The sequence below is a fragment of the Lissotriton helveticus genome, chromosome 2_1, assembly GCF_964261635.1.
Source record: "Lissotriton helveticus chromosome 2_1, aLisHel1.1, whole genome shotgun sequence".
NCBI lineage: Eukaryota > Metazoa > Chordata > Amphibia > Caudata > Salamandridae > Lissotriton > Lissotriton helveticus.
Genome location: NC_136059.1, coordinates 1,162,243,141 through 1,162,266,613, shown reverse-complemented (window position 1 = coordinate 1,162,266,613; position 23,473 = coordinate 1,162,243,141). Strand labels below are relative to the sequence as shown.

The 23,473-nt window shown below is 44.3% G+C and overlaps 1 protein-coding gene across 1 annotated transcript in view; it reads left to right on the top strand.

Annotated features, from left to right (window-relative positions):
• The window catches only part of EREG (epiregulin), a 100,737-nt gene extending 77,568 nt beyond the window's left edge, over nt 1-23,169 (top strand). Inside the window, exons 4-6 of the mRNA XM_078676011.1 lie at nt 1,915-2,067; nt 20,287-22,391; nt 22,477-23,169. Coding sequence (XP_078532137.1) covers nt 1,915-2,067; nt 20,287-20,362 — 229 coding nt within the window. The 3' untranslated portion in view covers nt 20,363-22,391; nt 22,477-23,169. The remainder of the gene's footprint in view (nt 1-1,914; nt 2,068-20,286; nt 22,392-22,476) is intronic.
• Nucleotides 23,170-23,473: the final 304 nt, after the last annotated feature.

Here is a 23,473-nt window from a genome sequence, read left to right as displayed (position 1 = left end):
TCAACACTCAGTAAAACAAACACAGGCTCTGTTCAAAGAGGCTGCACAAATCACCAAAACACAACATTATCAAAAACACATATGCCACACAGACGCACACACACACACATTCTCTCTCTCTCTCTCCCTCTCCCCCTCTCCCCCTCTCCCCCTCTCCCACTCTCCCACTCTCCCACTCTCCCACTCTCCCTCCCAATTCCAGGGTATGCCACCTCATGGTACTGTTGAGTACCGATATTACCTCGATACAAATTGGTCATCTCCATGCAGCGTTTTTCTTACTTTAAATCATGACTAATAGTGCCTCGCATTTTATTTTGATTAGATCGCCCCATTCACCCCTCTGCATTAAGTCAATCTGCCTGCTCGTTCACCTTGTTACTCTTCTGGCAGTTTGCATGGCCTGCCTGTTAGGTTCGATTGGAGACATTAGAGTGAGGGGCTGGAGAAGGGGAGGGAAAGTTACTCTGTTCCCCACTTGCTCACCTAGCCGTGCAGAGGATGCTACTGCTAGCCGTGGGATAGGAAAGTGACGGAGCGAGTTTTTGATGTCTGGAAAACGTCAGCCCAGCCTTGTGACTGCAGAGTTTTAGGACAGTCCCGATCTGTTGCAAGTGATATTCGTATGAAACCACCGTTTCTACCTGCTTTTTTTGCTATTGCTCATATGCTAATGTATACACAGCTAAAGATGGTGGGTAAATACATAGAAAATAAATCGGTAATTGCAACATTAAGCTTGTCGAATAGATGTCAGTGTTGTGCCAAATGTTTCACTAATGCATTGCCACATTTTCATGTATACTTATATTAGTTTCAGGCACCTTTTCCTGTACTCAGTTTGCTTTTTAAAACTCCATTACGAAATGGCTGTTGTAAATGCACGGGGATTTATGGCGGTCATTTTGGAATGTTTTCGGTTTGCTAGTCCTTGTGAAGCAATGCCTAATTCAGAGAAAGGTGGAGCCCGATACTGGAGGGAGGGGAATCACTTCCTGCACTGTAAATGGGAGGGTTGCGGATAATTCTTAATAATCGCAAGAGGGGTGGCAGCAAAGTGGCAAGGTTATAACTGCAGAAGAGTTTATGGCCCATGTAATCTTCCACGAAGTGTCAAGCTTTTAAGCACCGCCCAACCAGCCAATGGCAGCCTTTAAGAAATGTCTGCAGCCAATGCCTGAAGAGGGCTGACTAAAACCCTCTATTCTTCTGTACATATTAGTAACTTGAGATTATTGAAACTGTCTATAGGCAAGACCCCTAAAGGCTGTAACTGACCTCTCATGAGCTATTCCCAAAACCCCAAAAAGCTTTCTCTATTTCTCTCTAGCCTTAAGCAGCAGGAAGCAGGCATTGTGATGTAACCGGTGTTATTGCACACTTGTAGTGTAACTAACAAAAAAGGGATATGTAAAAAAGGGGTACATAAATGGTAGCACCGATTGGGTTGGCCACGGTGCAATTTGGCGAATCAGGCAGGCAGGGCAGCTTAGGTTAGTCACCACTGCCAGCCCTTGGATCGCCCGTAAGTTTACCCACCAGGGGCCTCATGTAGGTAAATAGTATTTACCGATTCGTAAATACCGAATTTTACCGATTCGGTATTAACGAATCGGTAAATGCTATGTAGCTAAAAAATCAGTAAAAATTATCGAATCGTTAAGATTGGGCCTGGAGGCCCATAGGAATGAATGGCAATTACCGAATCAGTAAATACCGATTCGGTAAAAGGGGGAAAACATTGATGGGGTACAGGGTGTCACTTTGACACCCTGTTGCAGCAGGGTGTCACTTTGACACCCTGTTGCACCCCTCAAATGTTTATGGGTGCACATGTTGCAGACATTGTCCTCGCGCTATGAGTAGTTGAATATCCCACAGGCTTCCTAACCTTTTGTCTGCTTTTAATTTTAGGTGTCAAAAGGGCTACGTTGGTGAAAGATGCATGAATTTGGAAATCGGACCTGTTAGTCAGCCTTTGAGTGAAGAATACGTGGTCCTCACCGTAGTTCTGAGCGTTGCGTTTGTCACTGTTCTTGCCCTAGGCGCGTTCTTCGCGTATAAATGGTAAGTCATCTTTCCTGTTTAAGGTATTTCTGCTCGCTTCTTCTTTCACCTGACTCTCAGTCTGTGTTGTTGGATCCAGTGACTGTGAAGTTATGACGAAACATCTTTACAAGTTCTTTAGGAAAGTGACAGGCTTGATAGGAGGTCAAGGAAAAGTGAAACTCATATCTGGCAAATGTCAAACTTTCTACATCTTGTAGCAAAGAGAAAGGAATTCAATTGTGATTTTTTTTAAACTTTGTTTATTTGGTTTCATAGAGAACAAAGAGACACAGTAACATATAATCATTACAGAGAAATTAAATTGTTGCTTGATCTGAGTATATATTTCCCAGGAATTGTAATATGAAGAGTGGAACTATACGCCCAAATATGCAAACGCTCTTATTGATACCAATCTATACCTTGTACATGCTTCTAATTTTTAAAGACATTTCTATCCAATTTATTAAACTGTTTTACTCCTGAATCTGTGGTAAGACTGCGCACGTACCATAGTACACTTATACCTCCCTCTCATCTCTGTGTTCCAGCTCCCTCCTGAATATGCTTCTCCAGACGACTACTCCCCCTCAACTCCTAACATTAGATATGACAGGGACCATAGAAGCATGTGATTGAATATACCAGAAAATAGAAGGAAGCAATGGGCAATCAAGTGACAGTCAGCTGAAGGGCGAACATATTTTTAGTTACAAGCAAAGATTGGAAGTTTGCTGGGCTATCTGATCACTTCCCTTTGATACTGGAAAAATCTGAAGCAGAACCAGCCCATTCCCTCCTATTTGGAACAGCACTTCTTCGTTTGTGCCAGGTTATATTATCAGTTAGCACTGCCATTGCATGAATTGCTTTGAAGTAGAACACATTTGTCAAGGGTTGGTGCCAGTATTTTTACCTATCCCTCCTCCTCTGGTGTTCGCCTTTAAAAGGAATGTGTGATTACAGGGAAGTGCCCACACTGGTGTTCGAGATGCAGATATTACCCTAAGTAGGATATCCTTGATTCAAAACCTGTGGTATGAGAGCGATAGGCGTCATCACAAATTCATGACAGTTCACTGTAGATAGCTAGGGATCTGGAAAGCACTATCACTCTGAAGAAGGCTTTTGACCTGATTAGGAATCAAAACAGGTCAAACCATGTTGGTGCATGAATGTTTGAATCATTGAATTTAGTAGACATCTGTTAGATCTGGCATTAGGGTTCTGAACATTTTACCACTGCTAACCAGTGCTAAATTGCATATGTTCTGTACTCTAAACATGGTAACATTTACTTATCGGAGGCTAAACAATGGAGAGAGCAAGGGTTTTTAGGGGCGGGTCCTGTCCCCAAATGTTTGATAAAGAATCAATGTGGACTTGCCCACTGTGTGTTAAGAATATCTTCTAGGTCACTTGTGATTGCGGCCTTTTGGCTGGACCCAATAGGTCTTGTTAATAAACCCCTCACACACAACCTGGTTGGGGTCATGCTTCATCATCGGGGTCCAACCAGGCAGCCGAGTGCCGCCTGGTTGTGCTTCCATGCCTGATTACAGCGGAGCAGGTGTCGTGCAACAGTGTGATGTGGATGAAGGTGAATCTTAAAAAATACCTCTGGGAATCCTTACCTACTGTTTTATTCTTGGCGGCCCAGGGTATTAGTTAAAAATATGTGATGCAACTACAAATAGGAAGATTATAGCTACGAGTTGACTTATGTGTAGCGGTCTACATGTGTCAGTCCCTAAAAATTGGGCGGGACTTTCGTCAGGACCAAGAGACAAGTGAAGTGAATGACAAAAGGTGGTGCCACGGTTGATTTTATTCTACACACGCACTAAGGTGTGTGGAAAAAGTGAAAGATAAAATGCAGAGTCTGTGTACTTACAGACACTTGCTGCTTGCGAGAAAAATCTTCGCTATAACAATCTGGTCCAGTGTTTCAGGGCGCGGGGAAGAGGCACTCCCGTTACCAATTTGGTTGTAGAGTGTCCTCTGCGTGATACCTATTTCGGGTCCCTCGGCGTCCTGGCTGATTCTGAACATTTTACCACTGCTAACCAGTGCTAAATTGCATATGTTCTGTACTCTAAACATGGTAACATTTGCCTATCTCCAATTGGCATATCTAATTTACTTATAAGTCCATGGTAAAGTCCACTATATGAGCCCAGGACCTGTAAATATATGCTACTAGTGGGCTTGCAGCACCGATTTTGCCACCCTCTTCAGTAGCCACTTAAACATGTCTCAGGCCTGCCACTGCGGAGCCTGTGGGTGCAGTTTTAAACTGTCATTTCGACCTGGCAAGTTACCCTACTTGCCAGGCTCAAACCTTATTTTTTATTAGATTTAAGTCACCTCTAAGGTAGACCCTAGACAGCCCAGGGGGCAGGGTGCTGTGTATTTAAAAAGTAGGGCATGGACTTTTAAGTTTTACATATCCTGGTAGTGAAATACTCTTACATTGTTTTTTCACTACTGCGTGGCCTATCTCTCCCATAGGCTAACATTAGAATTTCCTTACAACATCTTTTAAGTGCAGTTTCCAATTGGGAAAAGATAGACCGTTGGAGTTTGGTGTCTTTGAACTCAGAATTTAAAATCTCAACTAAATTGGATTTTAAGTTGCCAATCTGAAAATGCCACTTTAAAAAAGTTGGTATTTTCTTACTTTAAACTTTCTGTGTCTCTGCCTGTCCCTGAATACACTTCTCAGTTGGGTGACAACTGGGCTTTGTGCATTACCTCTAAACAGCCACAAACACAGGAGGGTTAGATATGTCTAAGGACTTATCTCTATTCTGATGGCTCTTCCTGGGGAGGAAGAGAGGCAGGGGCTGACACCTGCACCCAAAAAGGAGAGGTTCTGTCCTTACACAAAGAGCTGATTACCCACCCTGTAGTGAGTCTGGAGCCAGGGCAGGAAAGGCAGGGACCATGTGTACTTCAAAGGCCTCTTTGAAGTTTCCCTCACTTCAAATGCACAACTGGGTGAGTACTGGACCTCAAAAACACCAATTCAGTACAATTCTGGATCTGAGGACATTCTGCCAGGAAGAAGGTCTGCTGTGCTGCCAGGAGCAACTGCCACTATGCTGAACTGCTTTGCTGAGTTGGCCTGCTGCCTCTAGCCTAGGAGTGGGAAGGACTGAACCTGCATCTCGACATCCCCCAAGAACTTAAAGACTCTAAAACAGGAGGCAAGCCAGAAACATCTTAGAGTTCCAGGGACATCAAGGACTTCCTTCAACCCTACTCAGTTGCTTGATTCCTACCCTGCCAAGAGGTGCCAATCCAGTCCTGGGCCTTAAAAGTGGGTTCTTCTGCTGCTTTTTATACAAAAATCGACACAGTAACAACTTTGTGCTGATCGCAACTGATGCAGTGCTCTTGGAGGACATCCCTGCGCAGCTCAATAGTGATGCAGGACCAGACTATGATGCTCGACGACAACACAGCGCCTGCATCGGAAGGGGTTCGGCGACGATGTGGGACCTGATTGTGAGGCTCAACGACGACGCAGCGCATGTATCGTATGAGGTACAACATGCTACCGGCATGCAAGGTTAAATGACAATGCAGTGCCTGCATCATAATGAGTTTGGGGATGACACAGGACCCGATTGCAAGGCTCAACAATGACACATTCACCCAACTGCATGGTACGGAACCGACGCATTGAGTCTTCTGCGCCGATGCATGCTTCATCCAAGGTATTTCGTCAATGGGATCTGTGTGGGTCCTGTAGCCGGTCTACCCTCCGTCGCTGTTGGCCTGAACTTTGGATTTACTCTGGTCCAGCAAGATCTCCAGTAACCCCTAGGTGCTATTTGCTTTTAAGCTCTATATTGTAGTTTATTGTTTAAAAATTAATATCTCAAGTTCTACTTATTGGATTTTTTTTATTTTGATCCTGTTTTACTCATCATAATAGTCTTTATTTTTTTAACTGGTGTGGAGTCTTTTTGTGGTGTTTTCACTATTATTGTAATTTAAGTGTTGCCCAAATACCTTACATATAATTAAGCCTGACTGCTCTGTGCCAAGGTGCCAGACGGTGAGCACAGGTTAATTTAGGTTGTATATCTGACCTACCCTGACTAGGTTTGTGCTACCTACTTGGACAGGGTGTAAACCTCTGCCAACTAGAGACCCAATTTCACACAACATCCCACAAATATCTCTTTTACCATACAACGAGAATCACATAATAAAGAGAAAAACACTCTGGGTATATCTGTGAGAATTTGGGTGTATGATATGATGTGGCTGTGGGACCTTATCATGTAATACACACAAAAACTGTCTTGGGTCCAGTCAGGCTCATGTGTAAACCTTAAGCTCAACCCTGTGTAACTGTGGCTTTGAGTAGCAAGGCTTAGCAAAGGAACAATGTGTGAAGCATTCAACAGCACCAAACAACGAAATAAGAAAGTCACACAAGAAAGAGACACAACAACAATTTATAAACATAGAGCATATTTTTATGAATTTTTAGAGACCATGATGATCAAAATCCATCAGAGTGTATCGAAGATACAGGTTGTAGAACTTTTCAATGATTTTAAAAATAACCGCAAACAAGCATTGGTCAACAAAAAGTGTGTAAACTTTTGAAAAGTTTGAAAGCATTAGTTCGGCAACTCCGGCCCGGCTTGGGGAATCAAATCTGAGATAATAAAGCTCTAGGGGGCCAGAAAGGATCATTTGAACAGTTACCTGGCCACCAGAGCATTTTTAGGGCAAGTTCCAAGCTCTACAGGATGACTGCAATAGACTATAACAGAGTGGTCCTGATGCTGGGGATTCAGGCTAAAGATGCTCAAATGATGCTACAGTTGAGGTACGGTTGATGCGAGTGTCTTTGTGGTTGTCCCAAGGGGAATGAAGGGCAACTCAACTCACAGTGATCAAAGTCCCTCGAAGTCCTCTACGTTGCAGTTGCAGGCCAGCCAATGGTGGGTTACTGGTTTTGTTGCACTGCGGTTGGGGCGGAATCTATAGTTGGTGGCTAGTGTCCCTTGAGTGCAATGAATCCAGTTTCTGGTAGCCTTTCGGTTTCCAGGAGACACAGGTGCAGATATTGGCTATCTTGGATTTGTCTTTTTGTGCTCTCGGCGACCAAAGGCGACAAAACATCTGTGGTGGCTACCAACTTGTTGGTTTGGACGCTTTCAGATATTGTGTCCCTGGAGCTGGTTCCAGGGGATCAGCCACCTGATCCTTGGGGTCACTAAAGTGAGATGAAACCAGGAATCCTCTTTTGCCTGGTTCAGGTGGAGCAGGCACAGTCAAACTTCACTAGTCTAAAGTGTGGCAGATGCAGTCCCTCCGACGGCAGCATGGCAGTCCTTTTTCAGTCATTTCTTGAAGTCAAGAGTGATCTGGCGAGCAGGTTGACAGATTTATCCAAGAAAATTGCCCTGAGAGGACCCCCCCAGTCACTAGCCAATGGGTTACAGGGTCCGCTCCCGCCTAGTGATGTGTTTTCTACAAAGGGCGGCATCTTGCTATCTCAGAGTGCACTCTTCTAACCAGACTCAAAATGTCGGGACCCTTCTTCAGCTTCCAGGAGCTCGGTAGCCTGTTCTAGAGTTATGGCTACCTGTGGGCTACACACCTATGGGAAAACTTGTTTGGGGATGGGTTTTTCTCCTTGTCTCTGTCTCCGATTGGTCTGCAGGAACAAAAGGTATACTGTCTGGAATTGTTGTTGCAGGTGGCCCTTCAAAGGCGGCTTCCCCTTTGAAGTTCACCTTTTGGGCTAACACCCCAAGTGGCCTTCATGGGCGAGGGCCTAACACCTCACTCTGCGGCAACTGCCTTTGTTCTTTAGCCTGGGAGCTGTTCACATATCTCCCTAGGCAGGCAGAGGTTTGTTTGTGAGCTAAGGCTTTTATGAGATCACTGGACTAGCTGGACACAGAGTGGCAATTTTCTAAAAGTTGCTTAACTTTAAAAGTGAGAAAAACCTCGACTTGGGCATCAAGCTGGAATAAATGACATGATCAATTTGATATGTACAAATCAGAGGGATAAGGAGGTACATGAGAGGAGGTCGTCCTCCTAAAGTAACGTATGAAAAATGAGCCCAAAGTTTGGGTTCGTAGACCTCTCTCGTGTTGTGACCAGATACAAAATAATATTAAAATAATATTTGATGTGACCAGAAAAAAGAAAAATATCTTTTTTAGAGTCCCCTCACTCACCGGAGTTTCCTCACGGTGACATGCTTCATCATTGGGGCCATCCCAGTTCTCTACGAAAAGGGGCGTGCTGCGACTTGCGAATTACGTAGGAGCACTGTAAAGTGAAGGACTATGTGTGGTGCAAAAAAAGGGTGTTGTGGAATGGAGTGGGTGAGTAAGTGAATTTAAAAATACCGTGCTAGTGGGCCTTAATGTTTTATTCTGCTCCTAGGTTGGTATGTTAAAAATGGGGTTATACTGTGGACCGACCAATTATGGAGGCGGGCTCAGTATATGGTCAACATGTTTCACGCTACCCCTAGCGTTTCTTCAGGACCTTACAGGGACCAGCCCTGTAATTTCCACTCCTAAAATCCTAATTTTAGGTTGTAAATATTAGTAAATAAGATCGTGGTGACCGCTGTTTAATATATAAACATGCGAGGTTAAGACATTCATACGTAATAAATTTACTGATGTATGTATATGTTCACTGGAGAACCTGTAAATTGAAATAGACACATTAAATAAACACCTTTCCCTTCTCTTTAAGAGATCGGGGACTAAGTAAGTCCTTCATGCTGCACATTTCAATACATATACTTGTATATGCATGCTTTATATGGTGCAAGTTGCCCCATACTGGCGCGTGCAGGCTTTCAGGTCTAGCAAATGGTGAAATAGAACACATGCTTGTATATACATAGACACTGACATAAAAACTAGCTGTGACACAAACATGAGACACACTACACAAACACACAAATAAAGAATGCCGATAATTACATGTCAAGGTGCTCAATCGCACTTCATGGTCTCTGGGAGGGGCGGTGTTGCTTAGGTGGAAGCAATGCTGTAAAGGTCATAGTTTAGACAAACGGACCGTTATTTTAGGGAGAGAATGCACACGATAAAAATTCAAGAGCGGAAAGGTATTATCGCTCGTGATCTTTCTGGACCCTTAGTCACTTACTTCCTGTCTTGCAACACCGTACGGGATTACCTGTCTGCTTCCCTCTCGGACCGCATCTTAGAATGCGTTCCGTCGGGATCTCTTTTGTTGGTATCCGTTTCCGGGTGCGCCTAACAGAGGACTAGACCGTCTGGATAAGTCGGCCATGTTGGGAGGATGTGATTGCGCTGAATGCGGAAGTGTTTATCCGTAGTGCTGGATGCTCAATAGACTCTAAAAAAGATATTTTTCTTTTTTCTGGCCACATCAAATATTATTTTGTATCTGGTCACAACACGAGAGAGGTCTACGAACCCAAACTTTGGGCTCATTTTTCATATGATCAATTTGATGCCTTACAGTACATAGTTAGGTAATCCTATTCAGAAGTTAGCCGGGTTGGGATGACAGCCAGTGTTGAGGGACTGATGCCTTTGCCATTGGCTTTAATGGCAAAGTCAAACTGGCAGTGTAAACACTTCCCTTCCAGTCTATAGTAGCATGCTGGGAGCCATTTTGTCCTATGTTACACTCAGGGTGGCACAACCAGTGAGGCAGCCATGTGTGGGTACTCTGCCTTAAAGCTCTGGGTACCATATTCTAGTGACTTATAAGTAAGTCAGTACTTGCTAATTGGGTAGAGCCGTATGGATTAACTGTTTCTAAGGGTTAATAACACTGGCACTGAGTTCTGGTTAGCAGGGCCGGTGCACTCTCAGAGTCGAAAAACCAGCAACACCAGTCCACAAATGTGGGGATAAACATGCAAAACGAGGCATTTCCTTACAATACCCATAAGGCATTTTTAAACAACTGGATCCTAGTTCTTACCCCGAAAAAAAACATTATCCTAAACTCTCACATTTGGGTGAGTCACTCAAGGTGGTTGTGGGAGGGCAGGTCGGATATACAGACGCGGAGGCTGAATATATTGTCGAACAGCGCCTTTATTATCAGAGGTCACAGTCTTAGGTTTCACAATAGGCTCCAAAGATCCTCCCTCAGCAACTGTCTCTTCACTTTTGGAGGAAGGGTTGGTCGTGGTACTCAGCGTTGTCTCTCCCTCTCCATCCTGATGATGTGGCTCCTGGGGCCATGGGGGCTCCATGGTGTTGGTTTACCCGGAGGGTACCGAGAGGAAAGGAGAAAAGGAGCCGTCAGTTCGTCTGATCGTTATTAGCCCTTTTCCTACACCCGGTAGTGCTCAACAGATGGAACGGGGGGGGTAGGTTGTGCATAGGGTCTGGGCGTGAAGGTTGGTGAGAGGGAGGGAGGGTAGGTCTTGGATAAGCTCCGGGGTGATAAGGTAGTAGGGACAGCTGTGTAGACCAAAATTACTATGTCTTAAACCAAGGTGCCGCTTTGAGTGCCTGTTTCGTGTACGCATGCAGTTGTGCACTTCTTCCCCTTAAATCAATTCCACCCTCCTCCCACGATATACACTCCACCACCCACCTCCGTAACAGCGAGGAACCCACAATGAACCCAGGGCCAGTTTCACTCACAGGCCCCGCCGTAACTCTCCTGAGTCACGGCACGCTCTCCAGCCTCCTCTGGGGGACACCACCACTCCTCCGTCCAGCGGTCTTCGGTCTCCCCCGCCTCTTCCTCATGCTCAGGAACGCTGTCTTGACTCTCGGCGTTCAGCTCTGGCACCCGGCTCCGAGATTCGGCGTCTTCCGCGTGGTCCGTCCCAGGGTCCGCCTCCACGACGTTCTGCGACCCCTCTTCCTGGTTGGCGTCCGTTTTTACTGGTCCTTCCGTAGCTCCTCCTCTTGACGTCGATCCTCGCTGTGGAAAGAGAGGAGAGGCATGGATCGCCGTCCGTGTTTCCTGTTGGATGTGGCTGAGTGGACCGTGTCCTGCTCGCGCAGGGAAGTCTGGGTCTCGTAGTCCAGCCCTAGAGTGAGCTCCGCTGGGTCCCGTCTCACAGTGGTATTAACTTTCCTTGAGGAAAGGGACACCTATGATAAAGCATTCCACAGTAATTTGGGTGAGGTGTCCCTTTCCCTCACCTCATCCACAAGGTTGTACAACAGCTGCACTTAAATTAACTGCCTTAATCACTACAGTATTTCTCTTCACTGCATCTTCCCAGTCTTTCCTCTGTTCATACCTGTCTAGCTGTTGCCCATGGTAGTGTAACAAAGGCAGACGAGAACCTCTTTCTGAGCAGCTCATTACAGTGGTAGTGATAGAGACATTTGGCTTCACGAGGGAAGTAAGAGAAGTATTGAGAAGAATAGAATTGAATAAAAATAAATAAAATATTGTTGTGACATCTAAAATTTCAGTTTCAAGGTCCTGTCATCACCACTAGCCAAAAAGTTCCTCATGTACTGTCAATGAAGATTGTTTCATCAAAGATAAGCTGTCCCTTAAAATGTTTGTAAGTATGAATAGAGTTACTATAGAAGCACAACATACCAGGATGAGATAGGTGTTGAAAATGGAATGTGGTTATGTTGCACGGACAGCTGATATTTAAGCTTGCAAAAGAAGAACTTTAACCTGGTATGTGTGGTACAAAAGCTGAAGAATGAAGCCAAATAGCATACAACAAATGCTGCTATACAAGATTCCGTTGCTGCATATGATTAGCGCATCAGCAAACAAACAGAATCCAAGGCCCACAAAAATACATTGTAAAATAGGCTTCATTTAATTAAGGAAAAATCTAAATAGCAGAAATAGTGTAAGACTCAACTAGTTTTCGATTGTGTTGTCTCCTTCTAAAGCATGACAAGTTTGTTTGTTCTCGAACTACGGGAATGTAAAACAGGTTTGATTGTATATTAAAAAATTAGTACTGTATAGCAGCTCTTTCCTAAGACCTAAATTGTCCTCTTATGAGACCACCCTATTCTTTTTAGTTCATTTTTGATCTCACGACTAATAATACTCCATACTACTGATTACACTTGACGTTCAGTTATGAAAGTTTCTAGCTATTATATAACTTCTGATGTCCTGCCTCTGTGATCACAAAGGCTACTGAAGGCAGGCAATTATCCCCCGCAAGAACCATTAACTGCCTAGAGCTTTTCCAGGTATACAGAGAGAGTCCGCAAGTTGTAGAGTTTAGGTGTATCGAGGTGATAGGCTTGGCTACAATTGAAATAATCAATGCAAATGAGGGATTAGGGGCGCATATAGGTCCAGCATACAGGCCCAAATAAATACAACGTAGCACTGAAGGAGTATGCAGTTCCTGTAAGGTGGGGAAAGAAGAAGGATGCTACGTTGGTCAACATCCTTACTCAGACTTGGAGTGTGGTTGTCCCCCAATTTGGGAAGTGGGGCCCTCAAACACCCATTTGAGTGTCATGCTTCATCATAGGGCTTACTCCTCGTCAGGCTGGTGCTGCAATGCCTGACAGGCACCCTATGAGGGGCTCTTTGTCGGAGATCTTTTTCCCAAGCCTTATAGGTGACGTGTGTGTGAGGGGCCTAGTGGTGTAGTTTTGAGAGGATGTGAGCAGAAATGAAATGGGGCGAGGTGGTGCTCCAAAATGAATTTTAATCTGCAAGCCCACTCGTCTCAATTAAAACCAGAATAGGGATACTGCAGATTGTAATGGCCGGAGGTGTCTATATGTGTGTAGTCATGGTCAACATGTGTCTTGCCCTGTGTGTGTAAATCACTCAGCAATTCTTCAGGAACCATCTTGATGCACTATCTACATGGGTGGTTGGTTATGGAAAATGAACCAATAACTGATGACCCTTCAATGAGGTACCTTAATAATACAAATCATGCGACCAACCATTGAGATTCAAAACAGAGAGAGAAAAACAACAGTACGCAAAGGTACAAAGGTATGCACATACTGTAATAATGCCTACAGAATGAAATTAAAAACATGCCACAAACACATGCACAAGTCTTTAGGGCAACTCAAGAGGTGCATGGTCAGACACGAGACCGATAGGACCGCCCCGAGCTTCGGACCACACCACTGCACTAGAAGGACATATCAGAGCCCTTGTTGCACTAACAAATAATCCTTTTTTCAGGCATACCAATAGCCTTATTGCTGTGTGATAGAAACCTTTTCATTTAAATGCCCTTTATGACCTAATGTCACATGGATTAACCGAATTTTGCACAGATAGGCTTGGAATTTCGGAGGGGCGAATTTGAATCCGTTTACTTTTTCAGGTCCACTAATAATAGACTTGTCGCTTGATCCAGCATCTGAGATAAATTTCCCAAAGGGTTGGAAATTCAATATGGAAAATAAGTACCAATCAAATACCTCTATGAATCACTTTGCAATTGATTCAAATTTCTTCACTGTGATATACTATCAGTACAAGAAATAAGCCTTGAGAAAGTTACGCATTGGTAACGAAACACGTGTCGGCTGTCTTTGGCACCTTCTCAACTGCCATCACTTGGAAGGCTCTAGGATTAGGACCTTCATTCTGGCTTACACTTTCGATCACAGTGCTCAAAGCGAAGAACATTTCAATGCAATATCAAATATTTAAACTTTGCACTGAATTTGAAACTATATGTACTGTGCTTTGAATTGTATAGAGTATTTGAAAAAAGAAAGAATCTTGGCTCAAATCATATTAATTCATACATACAGAGAATATATCAACCTGATGTTTTCTTCTCTTTAAATGATGTATGCATTTTTCATGTTGTCCTACCTATGAAACAAGGCAATATAAAAGGAATTACTGATTTGGGATTGCTCAAATAGGCCCTTTGTTCAAAGCTTATCACTATACAAAAAATTGCTTTTTGTTAAATGTTAGAGTGCCGAGGTACAATTGCTTTTTAACAGCCAGACAAACATAATAAGCAGACTTGTGGCACACTTGACATATACAAAACATACTGGTGTTATTGGTGGTAACCAACCACCTTAGGAAATGGCATGATGGAACTCACCCAATTCGGGTTCAAGTCACGCCTCGTCACTAGTTAGGCAGAGCAACGATTGTTACAAAAGTTAACATCATGCTGGTTTTGAGGAGAGAAAGGGGGAAGATAAAAACATGATGGGTATAAGCAAAGATGCAAGGCTGTCGTAGGATAAGCATCCTATCACAGTGACATAGGTGTCTGGTGCCAAGGGGGGCAGGTGAGGGGAAGGGGAAGAACAGCGGGGACCTTTTACTTACAGTTTACCTGGAAAACAGGTGCTGGGAACCTACCCCTTGCTCTGTCTCGTTGGGAGGAAGTGAGGTGTGTGAAGCCAGTGGCTTTAAGTAGCAGGGAAACGACCTGGAAGTGGAAGGTCGAGGGACATGCAGCAACCATCTTTGAAGGGGGTTGAAGCTACAAGCTCCCGGTTAAAACGTGTTGGCCATCTTAGAACGTGAATGCATGTGGCATCCACAGGTCGATAAATATATGGCAGCCATCTTCGAAAGGGGGTAGAAGCATAAAGCTATTGATTAAAGCTATGGCGACCATCTTATAATGTGGAATGTGCAAAGCATTCAAAAGGTGGGTACTGTATTGGATGAGTCACACGTGCGCATGTATGCGCTAAAGTGTTCCCACACTCTTGGGACATCTTGAGGCCAACGCCATTGGCAATGGAAATAGGGGTGAAGGAAATACCAAATTGACCAACAATATTGGTCTGCAGGCTGAAGTCAGACAATCATAGTGGGACACACAGATCACGCAGTGGAGTTATTTTAAGTTGGTGTTGTCCAGGCATTGGGATGTAAACACTGATACCTCTACATGTGATATAGCCCGATGGGATGTCATTATAGTTATAACATGTAAGAGGTGAAGGAGGGAGTCCAAATGGCCATGGCAACAGGGATTGTATGAAGCCAGGCTTGGTTATTGTGGCAAAGTAGATTGTGTTCAAGGGGTACCAAGGCCCCGCTGGTGATGGCTAGTATCTGCAGTCAGTGACATCAACTGCATGCAGTGGGAATCAAGTGGGCAGATAGTGGGGGGAGGAGGCTCTAATTATTTACCTCCCCCACCGAATATCCTCATTGGACCCATCTCTGTTGCAGGATAGTCTGAAAATCCAGTGTTGCTCTCTCCTGAACATACCCTGTTTGCTAAGAGTGGTGTGGGCCTCAATCACTGTCCACCTTAAGCTATCAGGTAGCATGTCCCTTATCTGTGAAATGTTGACAGAGTTTGGTAGTTAGTCTGTTGCAGCGTATGTTGCTTTGGTGCTCCATAATCTTGACCCTCAGTTCCCTGGTTGTCATGCCAATGTACCTCTGTTTGCAAGGGCATATAATGGTGTAAATATGATTGTTTGTGTTGCAATTGGTGTGATACCTTTAGACCCATCTAAAATTGGGCAATAGCTGTAGTTCTTTGGTTCTCTCAGTAAGAGGGCTCATGGAACACGAGCCACATGCTGAGTGGCCTGTGACCGTAGGTAGACCCCATAAAGTTGGTTGGTTGGTTACTGTGGCGTGGACCAGGGTGGGAACGTGTGTGGACCAAAAGGTCCTTTAAGTTGCTAGTACATTTAAACGTAAACCTGGGAGAGGCCAGTGCCAGTTTCCCCGTCTGTAGGATACCCCAGTTCTTTCGAATGATTTGTTTAATCCTATTTGAATGTAGGGTGAATGTCGTCACACAGGTCAGTATGTCCTCCTCAGTTTTGGGTATTTTCTCGAGTAAGGCCGCCCTGTTATTGTTCTTGGCTCTCTTCCTGGCAGTGTTAATTCTATGTACCGGGAATCCCTTTGTATTAGGTTGTGTGAATTGGGATGCCACATCGTCATAATCCTGGGTGGTGCTGCAATTACCCCTAAAGTGCAGGAACTGCCCAAACTGGAGGTTGTCCATAAGAGCCTTTGGATGATGGCTCCCATACAGTATCAAACTGTTGCGGTCAGTTGGTTGTTTGTGGACCGTGGTGTGTAATCTACCCTCCGTCAGTGTTATCTTCAAGTCCATAAGTGGAATACGAGTGTCAGAGATGGTGTTTGTGAAGTGTAAGTATGGGTTGAGAGTGTTCACCCACCTACAGAACTAGTTGCATGTATGTACATCCCCCTTCCAGAATACCAAGATGTTATCTATGTACCTTTGCCATAGAAGTATGTTCTGGGAGAATGGGTTGGGCATGTTGAAAATGCACCTTGCCTCAAAGGCTGCCATGTAGAGGAAGGCCATGCTTGGTGAGAAGGTGCTCCCCATTGCTGTGCCCTGTGTTTGGTGATAAAGTTACCTTTTGAATTGAAAGAAATGTTGGGTCAGAGCTAAAGAGGCACACTCCATAATGAAGCTGATTGTTGTGAGAGAGACCCAATCAACTGACCACAGTGCTGCTTCCTCAACCTCAAGTGTAGCCCCTTGTCGAATGTTTGTATATAGGGACTCCACATTGAGTGTCACTAGTAGTTGGATCTCCTGGTCAGTGTCAATGGTATTGATATGTCTCAGGACGTCCCTGATGTCCTGCAAGAATGATGGGGTCTTCTGGACCACTGGTTGGAGGAAGTGGTCACAGAACCTGGAGAGGGGTTAGAGTAAAGAATCAATCCCAGAGACAATTGGCCATCCGGTCGTAGGAATCTGATTTTTATGGATCTTAGGGAGTACGTAAAAGTAAGAGACCTTAGGGTCTTTCTTGACCAGGAAGTCTGTCTCTTTCTTGCTGATCCATCCCTCAGTCTCAGCAGTATTCACCATGGAGGTGATACGAGAGGTTAAAACCCTGTTGGGTCGTGATAAATGGGGGTATAATACTGACGATTGGATAGTTGCGCCAAGCACTCCCTTTCGTAATTGTCAGTGGATAAGATCATGATGGCCCCGCCCTTGTCTTCTGGTTGGATCGTGATAGAGGTGTCATTAGCAAGGGTGTTAACGGCTGTTGTTTCAATGTAGGAGAGATTGTAGAAAGATTGTTTCTTATTCCCCTTGGTTGCCTCCTTCAGGACCGCCGGCTCAAAAGTGAGGATCTTGTGGGTGATTTGGCCGGCATGAGGAGTGAATTTAGAAGGGTTATGTAAACCAGAGTCATCCCATAACTTTAACAGTTTGCCCTTAAGTGTATCTTCCTATAGAACTGGTGTAACTCACAGGACTCCCAGAAGTCATCCTGTTTGGGGGTAGGGTCAAACCCAAGTCCTTTTTCCAGGACTTCAGTCTCCATGAATGTCAGAGGCCTGGGGGATAGGTTCACTTTTAGTTTAATGTGCCTGTCTGGCTCCGGGTCTGTACCGGTTGTTGAAATGGGGCTTGCCACTGTACCCTCTTGTTGCCTCTTCTTCATCCTCTTCCTCTGCCCCATCCTCTGTCTAAAAAAGGAGGGGGAATGAGAGGTTGTGGGTAGAATTGTTGTGGTCCATGTGGGAACATGGGGTATTGCCAATAGTAGGGGCCTGGAGGGCCTTGGAACTATGGTCCCTCGTACCAGAGGAACAGGGTTTGAGGATTGCATCTATTCCTGACACTTACCCAACTGTCAGTACTGGAGTTGCTGTTAGATGAGCCCTTCTGCGAGAGACCTGACTGGTGGGGCGTGATAGTCCTGGAGGTAAGGGTACACTTTCTCTTTCTCAAATGTTCTTATGTCCTTTTGCAATTTTGTGATTTTCTGTTTCAGTAGAAACTCCTTGTGATCGGTCATGTCATTGTTGATCTCGGCCAGTTAATTTGTATATGCCCTGATCTGGATACTGGTCTTTAATTCTCCCTCAGCCATTTGTATCCTCACTAATAGGGCATCCGCCAAGTGTTTGCTGGTGTTGATTATCAGAATCAGCCAGTCCCTGGTGCATTTCCAGGCTACCAGGGACCACTCTTTTTTGAAAGTTGCATCCTCTAGGAACAGCCTGGGGAAGTTGCTCACTAGCGGTCCATTGGGGGCAATGTTTGCTCTCAAATACTCAGCCATGATGGCACCATGAAGGGTGATCTTGACCCACTCTTTTTTCATAGCTGTGAGTGACAGCCAGTCGCCTCTCTGGGTACTCGAGTCACCACTATCTGTTCCTAATAAAGATGATGTCTGAAGAAGTTCTGCCACCATGTCCTCTCCAGACCACAGGCCTTGGTTGTTTTCCATTGTGAGGAGGGTATCTCAAGGGCAAAGAGGTCCCGAGAGGAGGGAGAGTCGAAAGTCTTCTCCTATGGGGGAAAGGGAATCCCACGGTTGTTCACCACGCTCAAGTACTCAATACAACTGAGGGAAAAGGGGCACATATAGATCCAGATTACAGGCCCCAGTAAATACAATGTAGCACCGAACTACTGAGTAAGGGTGTTGAACAACCTAGCCGCCTTCTTCTTTCCCCTCCCTACAGGAACTGCATACTCCTTCCGTGCTACTTTGTATTGGGTGTTTGTGTGAATACAACATGTGCCTGCCGGGCACCATAGTGGAGGCCCATTTGAGATCGGGGCCCTGCTAAGGGGCCCCAAAAGTCCCTTTCTGTCTGCCTTTAAATGGAGTTGGGACCACCATGTAAAGGCAGAGGGAAAGGGACATCCTAATTCCTATTGGTGGTGCCTCTGCAGGTACCGCCTGCATTGTAGTGATTAGGCTACGGCCACCACCTCAGAGTTGGTGGCTTTCCCAAAATTGAAATTGAATTGAATTGAATTGTGGTCTTTCCCCAACCCAAATCGCTCCAACTGCCAGGATTGTAATCCGGAAGTTGGATATATACACTGGACATCGTAATCAGGCCCTTAGTGCAAGCTTTAGATCTGCTCCTTGTTCAGGATTTGTTGGCCTTCTCGTTTACCTCAGTTCTCTGCTGCTAATACAATGGCTTTCCTGCCTGTTGTTGTGCTTGGCCCAACAAAGGAGTATTTCAGTCTCACCATGTTGTGATTGTATGGGTTTTATCTTACTGACATCAGCACCTTGCATTACAGTGCAAGGGAGGCAGTTTCCTTTCTATCCTTGCACTCTCTCTTCCCCTCTTGCCCACCCCTGCATCTTTTATATGAAAGCTAACAAATAAAGTCTCCCTCAGCACCCACCTGACCTCACCCTGCTCTGCCTGCCACTGATACATTGGCGGGCAACCATCATGGAAGGCTTTCTCATAAGCTTTATGAAAAACTGCTCCACAATGTCAGCCATAAGCGCAGGCTTTGGCAGCTATCTTGGAGTAACTGTTTATAAACTTTAAAAAAGGCATTCCAAGATAACTGGAATGTGCACACATACAAAAGCCATCTTAGAATGCTTTTCATTTTTCCAAAATGAACGCTAAGTAAAAGTACATTAAATTACTTCCCACTTACGCTATAAATGTCATTGCTTCACTGAAAAAGTTGCATTTTATTGTCAATAAAGGATAAAGAACATTTTGGAAAATGATGGTGGTTTCATTAACAAGTCTGTAATGCAGTGAGTATTTTTCACCCATGGAGGAACTTATATTTCCTTTAAGCTGCATAATAGCCCTGCAGAAAATTGACTTTCTGCTGGCGCAATAATATCTCATTTTGACTCTGTGGATAAAAAATATGCAGTTAGCAGTAACTATTTATCCTTCTGTCTCAACTGTCTAAACATAACGAGAGGGTTTTTACTCATGGATTTTAAGACAACAGTCCTCTAGGAGACAGTTGAAGGTTGATTACAAAGGTCCCAAACGATTTCTCAGTGTAGTCTTAAAGCCATAACACCAGGCCACACTAGCTGGTCATAAATAGGCATTATTTATTGTGAGTTGCTTGTTTGTCTCCATTGTGAGACTGGACTGATGGGCTCAGACTGAAGGTCCACTCTAAATTAAATGAGCCCAGAATTGCTGTGGGCCTTATTTAGATCTCGGGGATTGACTACTCTGTCACAAACGTGACGGATATCCCGTCCGCCGTATTATGATCTTAATAGAATATAATGGGATCCACAATATGGCGGACAGGATCGCCGCTATTACGATCACCATAGGATACAATGGGATAGTAATAAGGCGGACGGGACCTCCGTCACGTTTGTGATGTAGTATTCCCCTCCGCCAAGATCTAAATTAGGCCCTGTGTCACAAACAACATCCAAACTCCAGTGTTAAGAATTGTCTGGTGCACATACTGTGCTTCTTGTTCAGAAAACGGAAGAATTCTTTTTATCATTACACCTTTTAATGTATTGTCTCTTTTAATTGTAGGTACAGGAGCAAGCAGCTCAAGAAGCAGCACCAGTCTAAGAAGGTATACATGGAAGTCAATACGTGCAGTGAATAGACTGGATGTTTACACCAGAGGAGTGTGTAGTACGACACTTCAGTAACACCCCCATTCCCTTTGGTGAAATGATGCAAATGATGCAGTGTGAAGTGCCTGTAGGAGGAACGGAAACTCCAATACTTTTCCTCCACGGAACCCATGCTCACCTTGAAACAGTACCTTCAACATGGACGCCAGAAAACCAAAAAGATATTTGCAGCTGAAAAGTAGAACACAAACGAGGCAACTTGGTTACCTAGCCCTGCTGGATTTTTCTATTCTTCGATAAAGCTGTATACAAAAAAACTGTTTTTATTCTTCCTAATAGGCTGTGCGTGGTACGTCGAAAGTATGACTGAAATAACGGTATACTCAGGGGATTGCATTTACACTTTTCTCCATGTCGGAACTGCACCAACATCCAAGATTTGCCCATCTGTTCATAGTTACTATTTCTTGTCCACATTGGCTTTCTGATGATGTAAAGCTCGCGTACCATTGAGAGGCCATTACATGCTAACAACATTTAAACCCACAGTGGCATGGAGACAAGAAGAGACATGCAGATGGACCTCAAATGATTCTGGGAAGGGCGGTTTCACAAGCCAGTGTCAGCTGCTGATAATGTCACGCCTCTGCTAAGACCCCAAGCTCCCACTACTAGTACTGGATGCATGAAGACAGAGGAGGAAAGTAAACATGGTTCATGTCTCAAAGCCTCGTCAATCTCTCTTTATCACTCCTTGACCCTATGCTAGTCTATCATTAGTGAATAAGAAACTGAATGGGGCAACGAGTGGAGCACGTGTTCACAGCTGTGATGTTATCAGTGCTCAGCTGGCTTGTGAGGTCAAGTCCAGTACCCTTGACTCTTTAGATAAATTAACATCGTTTGCATTCTCAAAACCACCATCCTAAATGCTCGAACATCTTTAATTACATATGTTATTTATTGTCTTGAAATCAAGGCAGACCATTCGCTCTCCTTCTCATGCCAATTATTTTGGATATGTGGTCCCGCGTGTACCTACTCTGCAGGTCTGAACATGCAACTGTTGTTCAGGTCTAGTTATCATCTGTTTACAGTTAGAAATGTTTGTTGTAAGTACTCATTCGATCAATACAAAACCAGGACATGACATTTTGAGGATGGTTACACTGTGCTATTGACTTTTGGTTATGGATTTAGATATGTGTCAAAATAGTTTCTTACAGCATGGACAGCCGGCACAGATCTGTCAACAGCAGAATCAGCTTCCCCAGTCCTGACAAGGGATTGACACCAGAAGATTGCAGACCCAATAGCTATAATTACCCTCCCTCCTACTACTGAAAGCTGTTGTCCCCGGGTATCTCTCCCCAAAGCTCTTCACATAGCGCATGGCAGATGTGTTGGCTTTGTACTCTGAGGAAGAGAATAAGGGGCTTATTTACAAGCCCATTGCTCCACAGGTGCTTCCCTTTTTTTGGCCCACCAGCTGCGCAAAGGGCTTGCCAATATTTACAAGGTCACGTAAAGTCACCCTGCGTGACTTGTCTTGGCCTTATAACAATGGGCACCTTTCACGCATTACTCTGCGTGAAAAGGATGTATGTCGTTACAACGCATGCTTTTTCCACGCATGCCCTTTACAACGCAGGTTTTACAACGCAAGTCGTTACAATGACTTGCGTTGGGGGGCGCTGGATAGTGAATAGTTTAATTTACTATTCCAACTCCAGTCCCCGTGGATAGTAGGGAAGGTGTTGGATAGTAAATTAAACTATTGCCTATCCTAGAGCGCCCCCCAGCGCAATTCGTTGTAACGAATTGCGTTGTAAAAGTTGCGTGGTAAAGGTAGTGCGTGGTAAAAATTGCGTTGTAAACGCTGTTTCCCGCGTGAAAAGGGTGTTTGATGGGTGTTGCTGTGGGCATTGCCACGCAGCATCCATGGAACGTGACACATTCCCAGATTTACAACATTTTGGAAACCTGGGAATGTGTCAGAATACTATGCCTTCTATGGGGAAGCTTGTGCAACGAGGATAAATACTTTTATTTCTCCTTGTTCCTTCCTCTTTCTACGCGTGCTGCATTCTGCAGCATGCATAGAAAGAGAAAAATGCCAATAATTATTGTTTTGAGCAAGAAGGTGTCCCTTCCTGCACAATCATCCCCACAGCACAGGAACCCTTGCAAGATGACACAAGGGTGCTTGCACTGGAGCGTTGAAGCCAATTGTGTGCCAGAGCCGGGGAAATCACAGGGATGCGTTGTATTGTTGTTAATACAAGCAATCGCTGTGCTTTGAAAATGACGCAGCATGGCACAGCTAAATGGCTTGCAGCAAAGCGCTGCTCCATTTTCTTGTTTAATGGGGCCCTAAGAGTTCTGAGGTTACAACACAAAAGCTAAGACTCTGGGGCATTATAGCTAAAAGGTTTTGGTCTCAAAGCGTCACATGGCAGATCCGAGTTTCTTCAACTCAGTACTGCTAATTCAAAAGCAATCATCTTTAGAAATGGACTACTCTGTTCCCCTTAGTTAGTAAACTTTATGTAAATGTGTATTTTTTTATTTTGTTTTAAAGAAGTTTATATTTTAAACCTAAAATATTAAGTCCATCAAATTATTATCTTTTTAAATATAATATGTCAAGTGTTTTTATATGGGGTATTTATGTTGCATGTGGTTGTACTTTTAATGTGTTAGTTACTCTAAAATAGCTAGCACTTAATGTGTTTGATAATGTAATAACATGCCTAATTTTACATTGGTTATTGTCATTTTTAATCTCCGCACCTGTGTCAATCAATTTAAAATGTAAAAAGAATTGCAGCTGTTACCATGGTTGTTACTTGCCTATAAGAAAACAGAAAAATAATGATGTTGGTTCAAAGTAGTGTTGCTTTTGATTCATTCAAACTTGTTTGCCTCCTTTGCCTGATTGTGCACCCAAACGTCTGGTCTTCGTTAATAGGCACAGCCTTGAAAAGCGCCTAACCCCTTCCATGCTCATGACGGAACGGTTCCGTCATGAGCTACGGTTGAGCTGTGCTCATGACGGAACCGTTCCGTCACGACCACACCCATTTTTATTACGGCCCAGCACCGGAGGGGGAATCGCGGTCGCGCTGAAAAGGTTAAGT